Source organism: Centruroides sculpturatus, unplaced genomic scaffold (genome assembly GCF_000671375.1).
Source record: "Centruroides sculpturatus isolate CEXI.00-Female unplaced genomic scaffold, Cexi_2.0 scaffold438, whole genome shotgun sequence".
NCBI lineage: Eukaryota > Metazoa > Arthropoda > Arachnida > Scorpiones > Buthidae > Centruroides > Centruroides sculpturatus.
In genome coordinates, this window is record NW_019384671.1 from 203,918 (window position 1) to 225,116 (window position 21,199).

The following is a 21,199-nucleotide window of genomic DNA, read 5'->3' on the forward strand; positions in this document are numbered from 1 at the left end:
AATATAATTGTTAAGATTAAAAATTCTCTAACATAACAGTAGTTAATTGGAATTAAATATTCTAAGAGTAAAACATAAATATATCAAATATACACCTGATAAAACATCGGCAACGATGTTTCTTGTTTTTCTTTTTTGTTGGTTTGTTGGATCTAAAGTGATAAAATAATCCATTTCTTCAGTAACACCTTCAGCCTGAAAATGTTTAAAATAATGTATGCAAATTATGCATTCGTAGATCATATAAAGTTGTTAGAACGTTTATATTTAGGCTATACTTTATTAGTAATTTTTTGCATATTTTTATAAATATGCAAGTCGTATAAATATATCTAAAATATACACTATTAGTAACTTCTAAAACACGTTATTCTGACATTACTAATGGATTTTAGTCTTAGAAATCTATGCACTACTTCTCCCTTTTACAACTTATTTTATCAATGAAGTTGTTATTGGTTAACAGCCGAACCATATATGCTTTCTTTTCTTTTAATTTCGTTCTATGACAACTCTATGGAAAAAATTTTATAAGTACTTTTAACACTTCTATCCATTAGGATGCATATCTGTTTTTTTAATTATACTTTCTCTGCCCTGTGGGCACTAAGAAAGCCTCTTATAGCAGGCCCATTGTGGGTTCGGCCACGCTCACAATGAGACGACCGGGTGGTGAGGGACAGGTTCCGACATATCCGAACGGACCACCCCTGAAAAATTACTGGGGATTCCTTGACCCGTCTGGATCGAATCCAGACGGGTCAAGGAATCCCCAGTAATTTTTCAGGGGTGGTCCGTTCGGATATGTCGGAACCTGTCCCTCACCACCCGGTCGTCTCATTGTGAGCGTGGCCGAACCCACAATGGGCCTGCTATAAGAGGCTTTCTTAGTGCCCACAGGGCAGAGAAAGTATAATTAAAAAAACAGATATGCATCCTAATGGATAGAAGTGTTAAAAGTACTTATAAAATTTTTTCCATAGAGTTGTCATAGAACGAAATTAAAAGAAAAGAAAGCATATATGGTTCGGCTGTTAACCAATAACAACTTCATTGATAAAATAAGTTGTAAAAGGGAGAAGTAGTGCATAGATTTCTAAGACTAAAATCCATTAGTAATGTCAGAATAACGTGTTTTAGAAGTTACTAATAGTGTATATTTTAGATATATTTATACGACTTGCATATTTATAAAAATATGCAAAAAATTACTAATAAAGTATAGCCTAAATATAAACGTTCTAACAACTTTATATGATCTACGAATGCATAATTTGCATACATTATTTTAAACATTTTCAGGCTGAAGGTGTTACTGAAGAAATGGATTATTTTATCACTTTAGATCCAACAAACCAACAAAAAAGAAAAACAAGAAACATCGTTGCCGATGTNGGTGGTGAGGGACAGGTTCCGACATATCCGAACGGACCACCCCTGAAAAATTACTGGGGATTCCTTGACCCGTCTGGATTCGATCCAGACGGGTCAAGGAATCCCCAGTAATTTTTCAGGGGTGGTCCGTTCGGATATGTCGGAACCTGTCCCTCACCACCCGGTCGTCTCATTGTGAGCGTGGCCGAACCCACAATGGGCCTGCTATAAGAGGCTTTCTTAGTGCCCACAGGGCAGAGAAAGTCTACTGCTCTGGGGGACCCTGGATTCGATCCAGGGTCCCCCAGAGCAGTAGGCTGCAATCTTGGCCGCTCGGCCATCCGGCCGTCTTAGTATGCATATCATAATTAAAAAGTAATTTCCCTCCATTTCATTCAGAACGATGGAGGGAATTTACTAAATTTTTTGTCCACATCACAAAAAATAAACCGTAGCTTGCTATTCTTGTTTAGATCATTGAGAAACGACAACACACAGTTTGTGGTTCATACACTTTCAGCTCACAAATAAATGGAATACAGTTCTCAATTTTTCTTTGGTGCTCTCAAAAAACGAGCATGGTATAATATCACATAATTTAAACGGTCACTACAATGACTAAAAGTGGCGCCGTTTAGTTATTCAGGAGCAGCAAGCAGTTACTCCAACGTCAAATAAATATAAATATACCATGCATAATTTAAGGCACGCCGTTGATTGATATTAAAATGAATTACAATAATTACTGAAAATAGTACAGTATTTGCAAACCTCACAATTTATATATACCAGCATTTAAGTCTTAATTTGTAAGTAAACCATTTATATATTTTAAATTTATTTAGTAATAAATTTTAAGTTATTATAACTGTAAATATATAAGTATTTAGCTACGAACTCTTCGTGGAAACGGAAATCTGTTAGAGTCATAATTAGTTAGTGAAATATTAGATCTTCGTTCCTCTTCAAAATACAGAACATTTTTAATATATTGTTTAATCAGATTTGTAAGAGGATTGCAAACTCAAATTTAATATTTTCATATATCATTGAAATGAATGTGATTTTCATGCTTAATCTGAAATCTAAAGAAAGTGTTTTGTGTTTTATACGATATTTCAGAAATTTCAAGACAAAATATCTTACCACTACATGTAGTTTTCTGACCACGATATCTCCTCCATAAGGACTTTGAGCTACAACACGAATGACATAATCCTGAGCCACTAATGGAACAATTGAAAAATGCACTGTTCCTGTAGAATGAGGTTCGATTGTGATTATCTTTTGTTTGCCTTTCTCTCCTTCTTTTACTTCACTACGTAGATTTTTCACACCATATATATAAACAGTTACCTAAAATAATACAATACGCCTTATTTTTTACGTAACAACCTGTTCTTAAATGTACATAAAACCATTTGAAAGTAACAGAACAATATAGACAGACATATATAAATTTTTGAAAAAATTAGAATTACTTATCGAAAATAATATTTTAAACTATAATTTTGGAAATTATTATTTGAAGGATGTTGCTTTCATTTTGATCTATTTATAAACAGCCATTGTAATCTCACTGAACACCTATAGAGGGTAGTGAATTCAGCTCTAACCAAACGGCCATCATACGGATTTTTCCAGATAATCTTCACATGTCTAACATCTTAATAGGGACCAGTTTTCCATAGAAAATCTTGTAAGCACAAATCTCCCTACCACGTGGGTTCAAGCATTTGAACTGATCAATGGGCTGGCCACGTAGAGTTTTTCTTGTTTTTTTCACATGTCTAACATTTAAACAAGAGGTAATTTTTTGTGAAACGTTTTCTTGGAAAGAAAGTTTTTTATTCACCTCAAAAAGTCATCTAAGCGTTGTTTTGCCATAGTCCAACAATTCAATCCTTTCTATAATTTGTCATATTCAGATTAAAGCAAAGTTTCCTCAATTCTAAACCATCTTATTGGACCCAATATCAGTAACACCTTTATGAAAAAATTTAGTCTCTAGCAGTATAGTAGTTTGTATTAAACAAGTAATGTTGCTAATTAAAATTAATCAATGCACATAACATTATTTCGTATAATATTAGCCATAAATTGACATTTTATGAGATAATACAATATTTACGTTTGAAATACTAAGTACAAAATATAAAATTATTCGTCAACTGTACTTACTGGGATTTTCTGCAAAAAATAATTGAATACAGTTGCTTGTAAATCTAACTGTTCTTTGCGTACGAGAAAATATGGGATATTCAGTTTAAGAAAGATTTTTTTAAATGATTCCATTTCTCTGACCTCGGTAACACAGATTCCCCATTGAGGTGAAACACTAACAGCTTGTATCATCCACGTTGTGATGCTGTCTGGTAATTTCGTATTGACCACTGAAATTCCATTATGCCTGTAAGAAAACTCTTTATTGTCAGCCAATACTCTTCAATATAAAACAGGGGCAGTGCCTTCTAAAATTACTTTAATATAAGTAAGTTAGTAAAGTAGAAATGTAGACTTTGCTCATTTAGCTGTGTTAAAGCTGCACTAATAAAGTATGAAAAGTAAAAGAAAAATGAAATAACACAGATAAAACGTTTAGTTTTTTCTCATATCTTAAATGTTATAGATTATTTACTGACCTATAAAAACTTCGTTTCGATCCATTATAAACTATGGAAAGTCGAGTATAACTCCGTATATGGGAGATTACGAACATTTTGATGAAGACAGCGATTCATATTGATAAAAAATGAGAATTTCATGAAGAACTTGATGAAAGAGTTAAGATGTCTGCATCTTTACCTTTATCCGCTGTCAGCATGAATAGTGTCTTTAACAATGTGTATTACTGGTTCTTCCGGACCCTCAATGAGTGCATTAAAAGATAAAAAAATGAAAATCGATGCCAATTTTTCTATGGTCTGAGTTCCATTGAAAAACACTCTTGTTTATTTGCCTTAATTTGATCTCGAATCCCTAAGATAGTACGCTAAATCCTTAATTGTCATGGTCATCTCGCTGCCCAATTACAAGAGTTACTGTAACTTATAAAACATTTACTGAAAAACTGGGTGTTTATGAAATAAAAATCTTTATTTGGAGCTGTTGGTAGCTTGAAAGAATAGCTTAAATGAAACCAAAATTGGTACATTTCTCTGTAAATTTTCGTCCGATGGAGATTATTTTTAAATAAAACTTTTTAAACTTCTGGCAACAAGTAGCCTACAGGGAAAGGTCTCTTGCCAGGAATGTGTATTGTCTGGAACACAAAAATAATAAATTGTGGTCCCTTTTGGGCAGACTGTCTTCAATTTTGTTTATGGTACATTTCTATTTGAGAAGGAAAAGAAGCGTGGAAAAACAAACATGTTTATATAACAATTCATTTGCCCGCACAAAAACGTCGTCGAACTTATTATCTATTGTAAAAAGTTGTATGAAAAAATAGAAAACAAAATAAAAAAATATAGAATTCAAATTGTTACACAAAGAAAACATTGATTACCTGAAAAACTGGCTAATAAGGAAACCCAAAAGAAGAAACAACAAAATTTACAAGACGTTAAAAAAAGCAAATGTGGTTTATCTGATTCCATGTACTTGTAGCAACCTACTGTATACCAAAAATCAGGAGAAAGGAAAAAAAAACTACATAAAGAATTGACAAACAGAAGGCTCCATTGAACTTAAATATAAAATTATAGCAATAGCTGAAAACTGAAAATATAACTGTAATATCGTTATGAATATAATAAAAAATATTACACGTCAGAAAAATAATAAAAGGAAATAAAAAAAAAACATATTAGTATTATAAATATAGAAAATTAAATTAATTTAAATGACTGATTTTGAACTCATGGCCATCTGGGACAAGTACATTAAAAAAGAGAAAAAAATATGGAGAAAAAAACGAACGACGATACGAGGAAAGAGAAATATGCAAAATTACTGTCAAATGTCAGCCGACCGACATCACAGATATAGAGAAAATTGAATAAATACAAAGGTATTCTGTCCCAAGACGAGTTAGACAAGCTGGCTTATCGGGTTTGCCAGCATCTGGTATGCCGGCAAAACCGATAAGCCAGCATGTCCAACTTGTCATGGGGGAGTATCGATGCACAGGGAATTCATTTGTGTTTATACGTAACTAGGTAGCTAGTTAATCAAGACGAAAATAATAATTCACTTTAATAATATTTCGTTTAAATTTCAAATTAAATTAAACCTTACAACTTTGACCTTTATACTGAAACTTCACCTAAAGTTAAAAATAAAATCAGAATTACTTAATTAATTTAAATTAGAATTAAAATCAAATTAATTGAAAGATAATATGTCAGAAACTGTATAAAGTTATTGTTTGTCTTGATTGATTTGATTATAGTTAATTAAACCTAGGTTAGGTTAGCATTTCTTTGTAGTGTTGGTTTCGGTTCCGGTTGGCAGTGATGGAACATTTTGCTTTAAACATGTAAAATTTATAAAATATATATAAAAAATTAGTGGTGAATTTAGCACTCGTGAGGTCCCAAAAACAATTTAATTTTGAAGGCACCCCTTTAAATATTCACACAGTCCTTACACCATATAGTATGCATTCTACTCAACATTAGAAATTAAGCAATATGAAATTACACAGCCTTGCTGTATTTAAAACGTTACTGATGTTCAAATTGTATTAATTATGAAAATTGAAACTTCTGGGTACAAGAATTACTATGTTTCAATAGGTAAAATTGTTAAAAATAAAAAAATCTAGTAATCCATTGACCATAAAAAATGTCATAGCTGACATTATTCATTTGTCAATTTAATTTAGGGAATGCTGCTAAATTATTAATTTCTTTTATTATGAAAAAAGTAATAATTAAGTAAAATTATTTTTATTTTTATTTTGAAAGTTGAATTTTTAGGCTCCCTTGATTTATGAGGTACAAAGAGCGCCTGTGTGCCTGTGCAGAAGTTTTTCACTGTATAGAATATGGAGTAGATATGGATAAAGTATACTATTCAAACTAATCATAAGTAGAAATAATCTGGAAAAATTGATATAATGTGTTAAACAACCAACATAAATGAAATAAAACGTAAGAATGCAGATGTGAATAATGTTGTTGGGTCCTTAACAGAACTGTCGATCATGTCCATACAAACAAAAATGTGAAGGAAATCATACTTCTGAATATAACCCTTCCAGACATATAGCCGCGAAATCAGCCTAAAGCCTACTTTCAGGAGATGTAGGCAAGTCACCCAAGCCTATCACAGATTCTAACAATATTTATCGGTAGAAAATAAAAAAAGTCCTACACGAAGTCCTTTGCGAAAGATTTTTGCCACCAACTGTAGAACCTAATGACGGCAGTTTCGGTGGCCATCTTGTTGCCATCTATGTTTGTTATAGGCACCGCGGTCAATGTTATGGTGCCTATAGCAAACATTGCCAACAGCATAATTCACATCTGCAATTGTACCAAACACAATACCCAATTTCGAAATCTTCGAATAACCAACTTTCTCTGAAATCACTTCGAATTGATGGTTCGTTTTCCTTGCTTTCATCAATTTCATTATCGATAACGACATCGTCTTCTTCCTTTTTGAAGCCACTCATTTTTAAGTGATTATTTCCTGTAGAAATTTTGTTCAATCAAATAAAATTTTGAAATTTTAGTATTAAATTTACTTGTTATACTTTACAATAATGTACAAGTGTAAAAGAATTTTACCTATAGAGTGACCATTCATATTTGCTATTCGGAAATTCCCAAAAATTAATATACCAGAATCAGAAAGGATCTTTAAGGGATTTATTTCATTTCCTAATCCATAACCATAATCAGATTGTGCTATTCTCGTAAACAACTGTGGAATTAGACAAACTGTTTAAAAGTTTCATTAATACATAAATTATTTTTCTGTTAAATTACAAAGAACTTGATACTATAGTCCGAATGATCTAGCAGTATCGGATGAGATCAGATCCGTACGATTTGAAAACTCCCAGGAAACTACTTCCAGATACGTCAAACCTTAACCCTTGCTACTGTGTTTGTTTAGTCCTTTGCGGTACTGAACAAACCCGAAAAGGGATTGCTAGAAAGAAGCACGAAAAGAAAAGATTTTTAAAAAAGTAGAATCCTACTTACTTTTTCTTTTGTAAGTCTATGTTCGTTCCTCAGCGCATATAGAGCTTTATCAACTGCAAACAATCCTACTTTAGTCTTTGGTTCTCCTTTTATTATGAATTTTCCTTCTCCGCCTGGCTCAAATTTTGAGAAATTGGGGTATATTATGACCTAACAATAAAAAATTTTTAACATCTTACTAATTAAATCATACAATTAATGTTAAGATAGCAATAAAAAGTGGCGTTGTAGAATATATCAAAATCACACAAGTAAATATTTATTTTGTCTATTTTCTTTTTAAAAACTAATCATATAGAATTATGAGTACGTTTGTATTATCTTGGTATAATTATACTAACTGGTTTCGGTCTCAAATGGCGAGTACATTAACCGATTGAACGATTATACTGGGTTCGCGCCAACTGATAAGCTAGTTTCGTGGAGTTTTTCGGGTCTTCTTAATGTATCTATTACTTGATTTCGACAAGTTTCTCATATAAAGCCTATCAGTAGACATCTCCCTTTGGTATATCACATTTGATTTCCATCAAACTCAAGTAATTGATTAAACTATATGACAGCAGGCATGTTACTCATTGCTAGTGAATTTGTGGATGTATATCTGATTATTTTGGAAAATATTTTAGAAACATCCAGAATTTTATATATTCTATAATATTAAACTTCTAAAAAGTTTAATCTTGCACATGTGTTTTGTAACAAATTTAATCAAATAGTCATCGTTTACCTATAAAATTAATAACTAAAGATAGAATTCTTCAGAAAAATCAATTCAACGAAAGTATGAATGACTTTTAAGACAAATTTCATCGTTGAAAAGCTTGCCTGTATTAGACATTAGAAACTCAGAATTTTCCATTCAGCCAAGATTTTGTCAGATGCAAACTGTGACTCAGTTGCTTTTATTCTTTCTGTCAGTTTATTTATTGCAATCTTTACCATTTTTGAAATAACAAAAAAAAACAAATTTATAATATATTAATATTATACTTCACACTTCAATAGGACACACTTCGAAATTAAACGAAAGTCACTATTCTCCTTTTACTTTCCTAGCCGTTATGTATGTAACATGGGAAAGAACTGGATTCGTATAAAATTTGACTCTCAAAGAATTTTGCAAATACCAAATTTTGAAGAACCTCTGAACTCAAAAATGAAAACGAAAAAAGAACTCCGTATATGTGAGCATGTGTGTCTGCATACATATGTTGGTATCTATTTCGTTTTATATCTCAAGATGTAGTAAAGATTACTTATTCAATGAAATTTGGCAAGATAGCTTGAATATATGCATGACACTGTCAAATTCCATAAAAAATTGGTACTTTCAAATTTCAGTGACTAAAGTTAGAGGGGTGGAAAAATCTTGGGCAGAGGTGGACATAAAAATTTAAATACTTAAATGTATTTGTAATAGTTTTGAAAGCTCACACTATTTTCAGTATAATGCATTTTGTCCTTACTTTATAGTTAATAATACAGACGTAATTTTTAATTAAATTTTATAAGAAATTGCGTAAAATACAACTTTATGTATTACACTTAAGAATATAAAAGTTATTTGTTAATAAAATGTTATAACAGCCGGGAAAGCTACAAAACTCATTGTTAGAGATTTTTCTACTACATCAAAAAGAATACAACATTTCGAAATACTGACGTTTGTTGCTATATAGGTTAAATAAACAAATTAATTTTATTTTCTATTTTCTATAACACGTTTATTTTTGTTCAGTTTATATTATACACAAATTTAAGACATTTTACCTCAGATTTTGGCTGACATTTTGCTTCTACTTCTATTCTTATCGAATCAACGAATAGCTCTTTATCCACTAACATGAATACCAGAAGTTTAAAAACTGGTGACATTTCAGCCGTAATAACAAAACTTAATTGTCTCCATTGAATTTGTATTAAGGTTGAGTAGAAATTTCTCATAAGTTGAATTCTTCCACGAGCTATAACCTGTTTATAAATATGAAATGACATTTGTATGAATTATTATAAATTACAGTTGCAGTTTTTATATGCATTGTAAAAACTTCCAAAATGAAAAAAAGTACAAGACAGTTAAGATACCAGAAAACCGATCTGGGAGAATTGCGATCTAATCCGAGCATACAATTTTCCAAGTACAGTAGACCCCCCTATAATTACGGTTCCTATAATTACGATTCCTATAAAACTGCGAAAAAATTGAGACGGTATCTATAAAAAAAAATAAAAAAAACTTCTATAATTACGTGAAACGTCATTGGGCAGCCGAACTACTTTCTCGCCGTCCGTAGCGCCACGCTACGGAGAGATTACTATTGCCTGTACAATATTATATATAAATTAGGCGCTGTACATATAATTATATTATTAACTTAATTCATTGTAACTTTATTATAATTATATATATTTTTTCCGTCGCGTGGTGTCACGCTACGGAGATTTTACGCTATCATCAGTACAGTATGTAAATTCGGTACCGTAAGTTTAATACAGTACTGTAATTTTATACATTTCTTGTGAAAGAAACATTTCTTATTCAACGGCGATAAAAATTATTTATATTAATGATGTCTCCGAAGTTCAACGAAGTTTTCGCAGAAAAATAAGTTATCAGAAATCAGTCGTGGTTTGGTGTGCTGCTTCGCGACGAAAACAAGCTTTAGCAATGACTATGTCGAATGGTGCACACTCGGTAAGTAATCCTACAATTTTTTGTTTATAGCGTAGTTTATACGGATTATTTCCAAAACATATATACGTATTTTGGAAATGTTGAGTCGGATTAGTCTAGAATCGATTAATTTTATGAAAGAAAACCTTTCAAACAGCCGTAGTCCGTAAACTTCACACGTGTCGGGCTGTGATTGGAACGACTCGTAAGAAATCGGATTCCTAAAGAATGGAACGTATCTATGATCTTATAGGGGGTCGACTGTATGATCTATGGATGTCAGTTCCAAACATGTTGGGTCAGAGTTTCTCTTTTTCCGAATTACCCGCATGTTTCTCTGCTTTTCCTCATCAATAAAAACGTCATTAGAAACGTGTTTAAGAAAATTCAATTATTTATACTTACTATGAAAAATACATTTCCAATTCGACCATTTGTGTTACCTTTAAAGTATACAGACAAGGTTGAACCAATCTGTGTGGAAGATAAGAAATGTATTTCTAGAATTTTTAAAAAAACTATTTTTATTTTAAAAAGTATTATACAATACTAAAGACTTTTTACGTACTTTTGCTTTTCGCATTGAATAGTATCTCCAGAGCGCTATAAATTTTCTGTAATCAAATTTATGTATTCGTCGTGTTTCAGTTACTTGTTGTCCACTTTCATATCTGCTATCATTTGTTGTCACCTGATAAAGTTAAAAATATGTAATATTTGTAATAAAAGGAGTGCTCAGGGGTGTTTCCAGTAGTTCTAACGACAACAATTCTTGCGCACTCTTCAGTTATAAGATTTCATGTATTGTTATCTGTAATTGAAATTTCTGTTGAAAATTTTCTGACGACCAGTTTCCCATTGTGAGGTTCCACAAACAAGAGTGCTCAGAAATTTGTATTTATATAATTGTGTCAAGTCCATTTCTTGACTAATATATGATCTTTATATCGAACCTAAAAAATCCACGCTGAACATGATAAAATTTTTGTAACAGCCCTTACGGCATAGAAGGAATTAAATTTACAAAATGCATTTTTTGAAGAAAAATTTCAATTTAAGCAAATTGAATGCTAACTGTCACAAAGAAAAATCATGTTTATTTATTTAAACATGATTTGGTTTTGTAAAGATATAACATTAAACGAAATTTAAGAAAGACTTACTGTCACTTGCAGATATGTATCACGAAAAGGTGGAGTAAATCCCATAAAAACGTCACCATTTTCGTTAGTTTTTTCCTGTATATTGTATTGATATATCTGTTATTGGAATTTGTTATTTTAACTGAAACTGAGATATTCGTCGCTGGTTTGCCATTTATGTACAGGACATTAGCCTGAAATATACATTTTCAAAACCGTTTTCACAAACATCTGTTAGATAATGACTAAGCAAGTACTTTTTAATACCTTTTTTATGTACTTACTACTATATCATTTCCGAATTCTGGTATGTAATAGGATTTAATATACTTAAGTGATAAAAGGTATGGAGATGAAGAAACTTTAATACGTTCCTCTTTTGCATTTTCTCTTATTCCTGTTGCTTCATCAGTGACAGAAACATTGATGGATAATTCACTGTTGTGTGGAAAATTCTTAAGTCCTGATTGTTTTAAAAGTTCTGCAGTAGATAGTAAAATCTTTGCTTCTCCATCTTTGAACTAAAAATATAAAGCTAATTCAATACTATAATTTTTAAATTTTAGAGTGTGCATAATTAATTTGATAATTAAATATGTATACACATATCGTATATCTATTACACTTTTTACTTCTTAGACTCTAACAAACCATTTTCTTAATGAAATATTGCATCATTCAAGATCACGATGGAACACCTCGTTAGAAAAGTGGCTTAATAAAACGTTCTTATAATAAACAGTTTCGGAGTTAAGGACAAGGACACAATGTTCTAATACAGGAAAATGGGGGAATTAATTTCCTCAATATTTGTATTCTTTTGCAATTAAATACAGTAAAATGAATATTTATTTATTACCTTGTTTATATAACAAAAACTCAAAAAATATTATTTTCAAACACAAAACATATATTTGAGTTCAGACCAATTAAACTCGTCATTATGAAAGAGTATAGCTAAGGAAGAGAACAAATTTTAATTATATTATTTATCTACATTTTAAATTAAGATAACTTTTTAAAATGCCAGCAACACAATCACAGTATTATACAGTAATTAGTACTAGCTCTTGATGGTTGAACAGGCAGTGTTGATTTGGAAGAACGAACTCTGAATGCCCTTAGAAATTTTAACAGGTTGATGAATCCATTAAAATTACTCCAAGTTAATTTCGATATATCAATCTTCGCTTCTTCTTCGTGCCATATCAGATTACTGACGTCGGCGACACCCGGCGCAGATTAATAATACGCCAAGGTGTGTACTAGGGAAAGTTAGTACCCAGAGTGGTTTCCCGTTGCATTCTCTGGGGCGCGATGTTACGCGAGGGGAACTAATGCCTTCTGGGAGGACTTTTATGGGGAACTGGCCTCCTATTTAGTCGTTATCGGCAAGGAGAAAACCCGGAAAACTCCAAGCCTGTCCGATCGCGGCGCGAACCCACGACCGAACTCCCAGTGTTTAGGGTACGAAGACCACTCGGCCACTGGTGGACAATCTTCGTTTATGTTATTTCTATTGTGGACTAGTTGTACACTTAAGGGACAGTTAAAAATAAAATAAAATAATTCAGATTTATCAAATAAAGTTACTCATTAGACAACAAGAAATAATACAAAAATTCACTCACTGTCACAGTTTTAATTCCTGCCTGAAGTATCTTTTTATTATGCATCACGATGTTTAATTTACACTCGGCATTTCCATTAACTTTCTTTCCATAAATATACCTGTAAATAATTCAAGTCACGTTAAACATATCGCTAGTCCTACATCCTACAAAGCTTTCAAAATTAATTCATCTTGCAACATTATATAATAGCGAAGCCATAAATAATTTGAATTATTGCCAGTCAGGTCATTTATTGATCTAGTTTTATACAAACAGGTATTTATACTAGGGGATGCAAAGAACGAAAAAATACATTTTAAGATTTCAAATTATTTAAAATAATTCATATTTTTACATATTATTACTTTGTCACACTTACTCAGCTTTTGCAGTAATATCAATTTTTTCATCTTTGAACAAAATCGCATTTGGAACTCGAAGCTTCACAATAAATGTTGGTAATGCTAAAGTTGTAAAAAAATTCGTAGAATTGATATTTTTAAAAATTGCGAAGAGTTGACCCAAAATTCAGTGAACCATGCTTAGAGAATACTTTTAATATGAATTATACTTTGACTTTTAAACGGAATTCGTTGAGTTTTGCAAATTTGCCAGGATTAAACTGATGTGTGAAAGCAATTCAACAATTATGTGAACTACCAAGAAAATGGTCACAAGAAACTTTTTAATGAAAACAGACAACTATTTACTTTCAAACAAGTGAATAAAAGTTGGAAAACCACATAACAGTGAGTCCCTAACCGCAACAAACTACCAGTACTTTTTAATTTTAATTGCCCAGTGAATGGTTGGTTTGTAAGGTAGTATTTCTATAAGGTAAACTGACTATTGGGTCATTCTGTATAATCTAACTATTAACTTCTCTTACTGTATTCTTCTACATTAAATGACACAGACGTCTTTTTCTGAAACTATGTTTCATCCAATTAAATACAATTATATACAGGTTATTAGAATACTTATACGAAAAATAATTACCTGAATTCCGTATGAGGCCTCTATTTTCCATTTTCCTAATATGGAAAATGAAGGAAGGGTAAAATAAATTCTAGGAAATTGGCCAGATGATTGCTTCCATGGGTCTGTGAGAAGGGTTTCTTGAACAATAATATTTTGAGGATTCTGAAAACAAACAAAAATACTTTAAGATGAAAAAAATCACATGTTTTTATACTGTTTTTAGATGATACAACATTTTTATAAGGTAAATTAATACAGTAGAGCGTCGTTTATCCGAAAGAATTCCAGTCGGACTAAAGTATAATTTTTATTTGTTTTTATATTTTTCAATGTATATATTTCGTTTGTAAAACATAAAAAAAATCATTTTTAAAGATACAATAGCCATGATTATTACTTTAAAAAGTTTTCGTTAGGTTTAACATCGACGAAAATTTAACGCGAAGCGACACGCAACGGAGAAGAATTTCAACACGAGATAGGTTAATATATTTTTTCGTACATAACCGGTTATCCGAAAAATAATTCGTACATAACCGGTTTATCCGAATTCCCAATTGATTCGGATAAACGACGCTCTACTGTAATTAACTTTTAGTTACGTGTCTACTTATTCAATATTGCGCTGATCTTCTTCAATTGAATTTTTTTCATTAATATTTATGAGATGAATAATTTTTTTAATCTGTCACAGACTTATTTCTAATTAGTAGTAAAATTTAACATTATAATTAAATGGTCAAAGGTAATCTTTGCATTATCTTTGGTTTATTTAGTTTGATTAGATACAGCGACGCACAACTTTAGTGATCTGTCATAGGAATGTGCCTCCTTGGTAGATTTTTTTTTATAGAAAACTTGCATTTATTTAAGTATTATATACAGAAAAGAAATTTTAAAAAAGTTTACATTAATAATTAACACGTTGTTCTGGCTCTAACCTGTGACCAAAATTCAGTGTTTACTAATTCTTATTTATTAGATTATTGGTGAATATGTAGGTTTACAAACCTAGATAAGATTATTAAAAAATACGTAAATATTACGTTTATAACAGATCCAGATAAAACTTCAAACACCAGCAGAAAGCTACAAGTAAAAGCCAGTTGTGAGGTGTGCTGTTGTTTTTCTTTATCATTTAGTCATCAGTGGACAAGTATATAAAATCACTGAACTCTAAACATGGGTTCTTCCATCACCAACAAACTAGATAATTAGAGTTTTCTGGTGTATCTTCACCTATCTAACACCAAAATAAGGTGCCTATATGTTGTGTTTACTACTTTCATTTGCCCGGTACAATTTCTTCAATTTTGTATGTGTACTAAGTTCTAAATTTGTTAATTATATTAATCTTTGTATATTACCTTTATCTGTACTCGAACTTTATAGTTTTCAGGTAACAGCTTCTCGTTCAGCGCAATAATTCGAATATGTACTATAAAAATATTAAATTCATAAAATTCAAATACTGCTCTTCAATACAATAAACTTGTGACTAGTTCATTTATAGCATCGTACACACTTTACTTACATTTAATAATTTCATATTTTAAGTATTACCTGTTTGTCGAGGGTTATAAATTTGTTTGTCCGTTTGAAGAAAAACGTAGTCTCTACTGTAGTCAACAGCTACATTTTTAATTGCGTTAAACTTTCCTTTTATCTTTGCTTCTACAACAACGTAGAGATGTGGTGTACCAAATTCGTCAATTTGTACGTACTTTAAAAGTTCTTTAGAAGGCAAGTTAAAGTTCACAAAAAGTGGAATGCCTGTAACGTAGACATTTTATCTATTTATTTTTATGTTTGAAACATAGAATTTTATATCTTACTATTATTTTTAAGAAAGTAAACTTATTTGATTTCCGTGCTTTAATTAGACTTTTGGCTCTAACTTTTAACGCTTAATAGGTCCTTAGACTCTACAAAACTGAACATTAATAGCTTGCATTTTCATATAGACTTTTTCTCTTAGGGTCATTTACCTGGCTTATTGTGAGTTTAGTGACCCCAACAATGGGATTGCTGGATATCGAGATATGAGAATCAAAAAATTTGAATAGACTGTCCCCAAAACTTTCTGAGGTTTTTCAAATTGTTTTGGATTTTACTCATTACTCATTTTATTTACTAAGATGTTCTCTATTTATGCTTATTATATAACACATAAAGATGTCGTGTGAGAAATTGAGGGCCAAGGGGGAGTCCCTATAGAACACTTACTCTGCGACGAGTCGGTAAGACCTGCTCACTGGACAATATAAGGGTCTTAAAACATTCGAGTTGGAGGTCGATAGGTAGGCTGGTGACCGGGTAATAGTTGATATCAACCCCAGTTAAACAAAACAAATTTAACTAATAACTAATGGACAGAGAGAGAGTATTTACATAAACTGTTTAATGTTAATACCTCTGCAGTGGGGACGAGATGTGGCCCTTTCGTAATGCAGGATCATTATCGGCCTTTATAAAGACAGGCGACAGTTTCGGCTTGGACAAGAGTTCGGTTCAACTCTTCTTGGATATACAGTACTGTACGCCCCGAGGCTTAATTTCGAGCTTTTTTAATACGGCATGGCGCGTGAGAATTGATTCAGGAGACTTTGATTTAATGTCCTGGTTTGTCAGATATGGGCATTCAGTAACCGGACGATCGACGAATTATAGATATTTTCTAGCTGTTATCGTGGCGTGTCTTATTTCATAATTCTCTCCGTTTGACAGTTTCCTATCATTAATTAATAATCGAATGTCTTGATTAAGGTTGTAACATAAGTCCAAACATCGAAATGACTGTTGATTCAGAGGAATATTTGATACGTTTGTTATCTTATCATTTGGTGAGCAGCCAGGAAGTTTCCGGTAAAGATTCGGGTTTGAATTATAATTAATTTAACAGACTAATTAGCTGTAATTAACCCTTTAGTATCTTCGCATTGGCATAAGAGAATATATATCCATTTAAAAGAGTTACTTCACAGAATAAGTCAAACAAACTCTAAACATATTACATATTGTAAAAAGCATGAAAATTTAAAAAATATGTTCACTTAATTATAAAATTATTTTTATATTTATAACTACTTTTAATAAGAAAAATTTTAAATATTTTATACACACCACTTTTTAAAACAGCACTCGTGTATGAAAAAACTTTCGTCCTTCCAGGATAGTCCTTTATTGTAACGTCTATTACTTCATTCTTATGAACATTATAAGCTATTATGGATATCATTTCATTTGTATCTAAAGATAAAGTTTTAGGAGCTGCAATAAAAATTTTTCTGAAAATATTAAAGTTAATATTATCAAAAATTTAATCCGAAGCATTTCAAATACTGTATTTGCAAAAAGATTTTACAGTCCACATATCTTACCCTTCGTATTCTCTAATTATGGGCCTATTATTATTATTGTTCCCCCAACATGCAAAAACAGGTTGAATAATTATGAGTAAAAGCAAAGTCCAGTTTCTGAAAGAATAAGAAAATTTTAATAGTTCTAAATGAAATATTTGTGCATAATACAAATGTAAGTAATACAAACAGTAATACTTCAAACATAGTTTTAAATATCTTTGAACATTGTACGTAATGATGAATAACGAAAATTAATAACGAATGCATCGAAGCTACTAGAAGTTTGCATAGTAGGAGATTGAGTCATGGGAATTAAAGTACCTCAGTTTCTAAGTAACTATCAATTATCAATTTCTTATGTATCTATGAAGAACTTACTGCTCTTAAGAAATTTTAATGTTTTTCGCTTGGATTCGATCCGGAGTCTCAGAGCAATAGATTGACCACGTAACCAAGAAAAGATTAGATAACAATAAGTAATAATATTAAAGCCAATACAATTAGAAAACATGCTGTATCAAGGGCTCTATCATTTATACAATCCAAATTCAAGCGTATTATTATACACACAAACTATAAAGTCAAGAGTTTTCTCTTCACCAACGGATTGGCCTAGGTAAGCATTTTTCGTTTTCCTTATACATCTAAACAGGAGCCAGTTGTCCATCAAAAAGTACCCCATAAGCAAATTGATTAATTGTTATAATTTTATTATTAAATATATTTTGCAAAATAAAATATTATAAATAATAAAATCACTTACTTTAAATTGCTATTGAAGATCTTACGCAAAAGATTCATAGGCAGCGTCATGTCTTTCTGTGATACAGTATCTCGTTTGTAATATACAGTGCTTATATAACCTGTGGACAGTGCTTATATAAGTTACGCTTAAAATATTTAATAACGTCGCAATAAAAGAATGATAATTTATTCGTATGATGTCATAAGTACTCTAAAATAATTGCAGTTAAGATATAATTATTTTATCATTTATCGTGCTAAAGTATAAGTGATAAACTATATTAAACGCCCATTGTTTACTAGTATATAAAATCTGTCACGAATTGTTAATTAATATAAATTTGTAGATATTTTGAAACATTAACCGTTTATAAGAACGTCATGTCATATAAATAAACACAGTAATTGAGAATATTCGTTTATGTATTCTCATTTACCTATTTTGTGGGAAGATTGACCATTCTCTGCAGCACCAAAGAGCCCAAATTTAATCAAGATCGTGCGTGCAGCAAAATCATTATCTAATTTAAGTATTTTCTGCAATCTTCCTTAAATATGTCTAACTTGACAGATGGTATATCATAGTTAAAAGTTGATAAAACCTCGATAACTTTCTTATTGATCTATTTATCTTACGAATATTATTTTATATGAAAACAACTCCCCTGGATTCTCACCTATTCTTTATACAAATTACAAAATAATATGAAAGACTAGTCTTTAATTGAACACGGAGAGATATGTTCGAAATTTGTGGACTGTCTATGATAATTTAAAAATAGATTGGAAGCAAAGAGCATTTATAGACTCAGAAAAGGTTGTTTCAGTAATAGAAAAACAGGGTGTAGAAAGAACTTCTGACCCCATTAAACCATTTATGTATATTAGGATGGATCAGTTATCCAAATGCATATTTGGATAAAAATGGCATGTAATGGCAGAAGAATAGTAATTATAAAAATTTATCAATATGTACATGTATAAAGACAATCATATCAAATTTTAAGTCTGCAGAAATTATCTCAAATTACATCGATTGATGTTTGGGTTTAGTTAAGTTTCACAGATAGGCATTATCTTTAAGGGTCAGAAAAGAAAAAACTTCGTGTTTTCTTTTCCACTGAAATACAAGCTCTGGCTCACCCCTCACTGTGAGAGTCGTAACTGCAAAATGTTGTATTATTCTGTTAACAAAAAACTCTCCTATAAGTGAAAAGTGGATGAAATTATGATGTAATTGTTTATTGTACCGCAAAAAAATATTTTTTTTGACATTTAACAAATACCATGTACTTTCTTAAAGATTAATCTCTATAATTTATCTTTATTATTTTTTAAATATAGTCACACAGTGACAAAAAGCAGATAGACCTACCTTACTTCAAAAATACAAGTAACTGGAAATATTACAAAAAATGGGTTCCGTCCCTCACCACCCAGTCGCTCCACTATGGGCTTGGCTGAACCCATAATAGGCTTGCTATAAAAACCTTCATCATCGACTTCCAGGACCTAACCGAGACGGGGACCAGAGGCCTTACCCCGTCCTCACCTATGCAACATGAGGAAGAGACTAGGCGTCGCCAGGTAGCGAAAGGACGTTGCAGGAGATGCTGGAGTAGATGCTCTTGAAGGTGAGTGTATAATCTGCTTTCAAAACGGTTTTCTATTAGCTTAAATAGTGATGGTCACCTCCGGAGGGGTAGGTTAGGTTTTTTGGACAAGCTGCAAAAACGACACGTAGTACTAACGGTCAGTTAGTACTACGTGTCGTTTTTGCAGCTTGCAGCGAGGATAGCGAGCTTGTTGGCCAAAATAAAGCCGTAAGCCACGACCCATAACCTTTCTACAGTGGAGTTGTCGAGTATGGTGCTATCCCAAAGTAGTAGAGAATAAATGTGCAAAATTTTTAAAGTATTTTTACATGTGTTTGTTCTCATTACCATTTCGGAAAAAGATTTTGTAAACAGTTCAGTTATGTCTAGTAAAGAAAAGTGTTTTTTTATTGTTACATATTTCATCTTTTATGTGAATTTTTTGTTATAGTTTTTGGGGATACCCCGAAAAGAATTGGGCCAAATGGCCAAGCGGTCAAGGTGGCAGCCTTACCCTCTGGAGGACCCGGAATCGAATCCGGATGGGTCAAGAAATCCCCAGGAATTTTATCGGGCTGGTCTATTCGGATATGTCGGACCACATCTTTTACCACTCGGTCACCCCATTGTAGTCCTGGCCAAACCCATAATGTGTCTGCCATAAAAGGCCCTCTTAGTGCGCACAGGGCGAAAACAGTAAAAAAAAAAAACCGAAAAGAATTTAACGGATATATCCATACTTCACCGCTCCCACACGATGGCCCTGGATGGCCCTGGACGGATATCGCCCAGAGCCATCGTGTCCGGGGCCATCCTCCGTCCTTCACTGTTGAGTAAATAATCAACATTTGCCTCTGTTGAAGGTGAATGTATAATCTGTTTTTATGACATTTTTCATGGGCAGTTTTTTTAGTCTTTGACGATGTATAGAATATATGATTAGCTTGCTAGACTGCCTGTTAAATGAGATAAGTTTAGCGGAGAGAGCGATCGCCGGAAATGACGTAGGCGGTTGTTTACAGGGCTATATCCCATGAAAAATCGCGAATAGGAATATGGTTCGTTTGCCTTTTTTGTTCGCACAGGTCTACAATACGGGGGGTCGCCACCCCTCATTTGGAGCTTGAATTGTGTCGAACAGGCGATCACGTGACCCATACAAATAATTTTCGGGTGCCTATATCCTCGTGAATTGTCGCGCGTAGACGTATTGGTTCATTAGACATATATTGTTCCCACAAGGGGTATACCCTTTGGGAGTTGCCACCTTTTCATTCGAAGCTTCAATCCTTCCTTTATAACAGTCTGAAATGTTATCAATTTAATACACCTAAGTACTGAATGAAGACAAAACGTACTTAAGAACAAAAAATCGCATCTAAAATATACAGTAAAAGTTATTTAAATTTTAACTGATAAAAATTAATAAAGATTAATGGTAAGTTTATCATTTTATATACACCTATAATTTGTGTAATTATAATATGGATTCCCACATATGATGGTGTTTATATACCATCAGTTGTGAGAACCCATGCGATAAACGACAACTT

General features: G+C 31.9%; 1 protein-coding gene across 1 annotated transcript in view; it reads right to left on the reverse strand.

Moving 5' to 3' along the window:
* LOC111626722 (CD109 antigen-like) overlaps positions 1-18,157 on the reverse strand; it is a 73,257-nt gene extending 55,100 nt beyond the window's left edge. The window contains exons 1-19 of the mRNA XM_023370203.1: positions 18,071-18,157; positions 17,326-17,421; positions 17,069-17,232; positions 15,509-15,718; positions 15,313-15,383; positions 13,964-14,107; positions 13,854-13,896; positions 13,344-13,428; positions 12,983-13,082; positions 10,778-10,900; positions 10,615-10,683; positions 9,306-9,506; positions 7,533-7,682; positions 7,113-7,248; positions 6,870-7,014; positions 3,679-3,784; positions 3,556-3,564; positions 2,521-2,730; positions 96-195 (exon numbers count right to left, since the gene is read on the reverse strand). Of these exons, the coding sequence (XP_023225971.1) occupies positions 96-195; positions 2,521-2,730; positions 3,556-3,564; positions 3,679-3,784; positions 6,870-7,014; positions 7,113-7,248; positions 7,533-7,682; positions 9,306-9,506; positions 10,615-10,683; positions 10,778-10,900; positions 12,983-13,082; positions 13,344-13,428; positions 13,854-13,896; positions 13,964-14,107; positions 15,313-15,383; positions 15,509-15,718; positions 17,069-17,232; positions 17,326-17,421; positions 18,071-18,120 (2,212 nt within the window). The 5' untranslated portion in view covers positions 18,121-18,157. The remainder of the gene's footprint in view (positions 1-95; positions 196-2,520; positions 2,731-3,555; positions 3,565-3,678; positions 3,785-6,869; positions 7,015-7,112; positions 7,249-7,532; positions 7,683-9,305; positions 9,507-10,614; positions 10,684-10,777; positions 10,901-12,982; positions 13,083-13,343; positions 13,429-13,853; positions 13,897-13,963; positions 14,108-15,312; positions 15,384-15,508; positions 15,719-17,068; positions 17,233-17,325; positions 17,422-18,070) is intronic.
* Between the last annotated feature and the right edge of the window lie 3,042 nt (positions 18,158-21,199).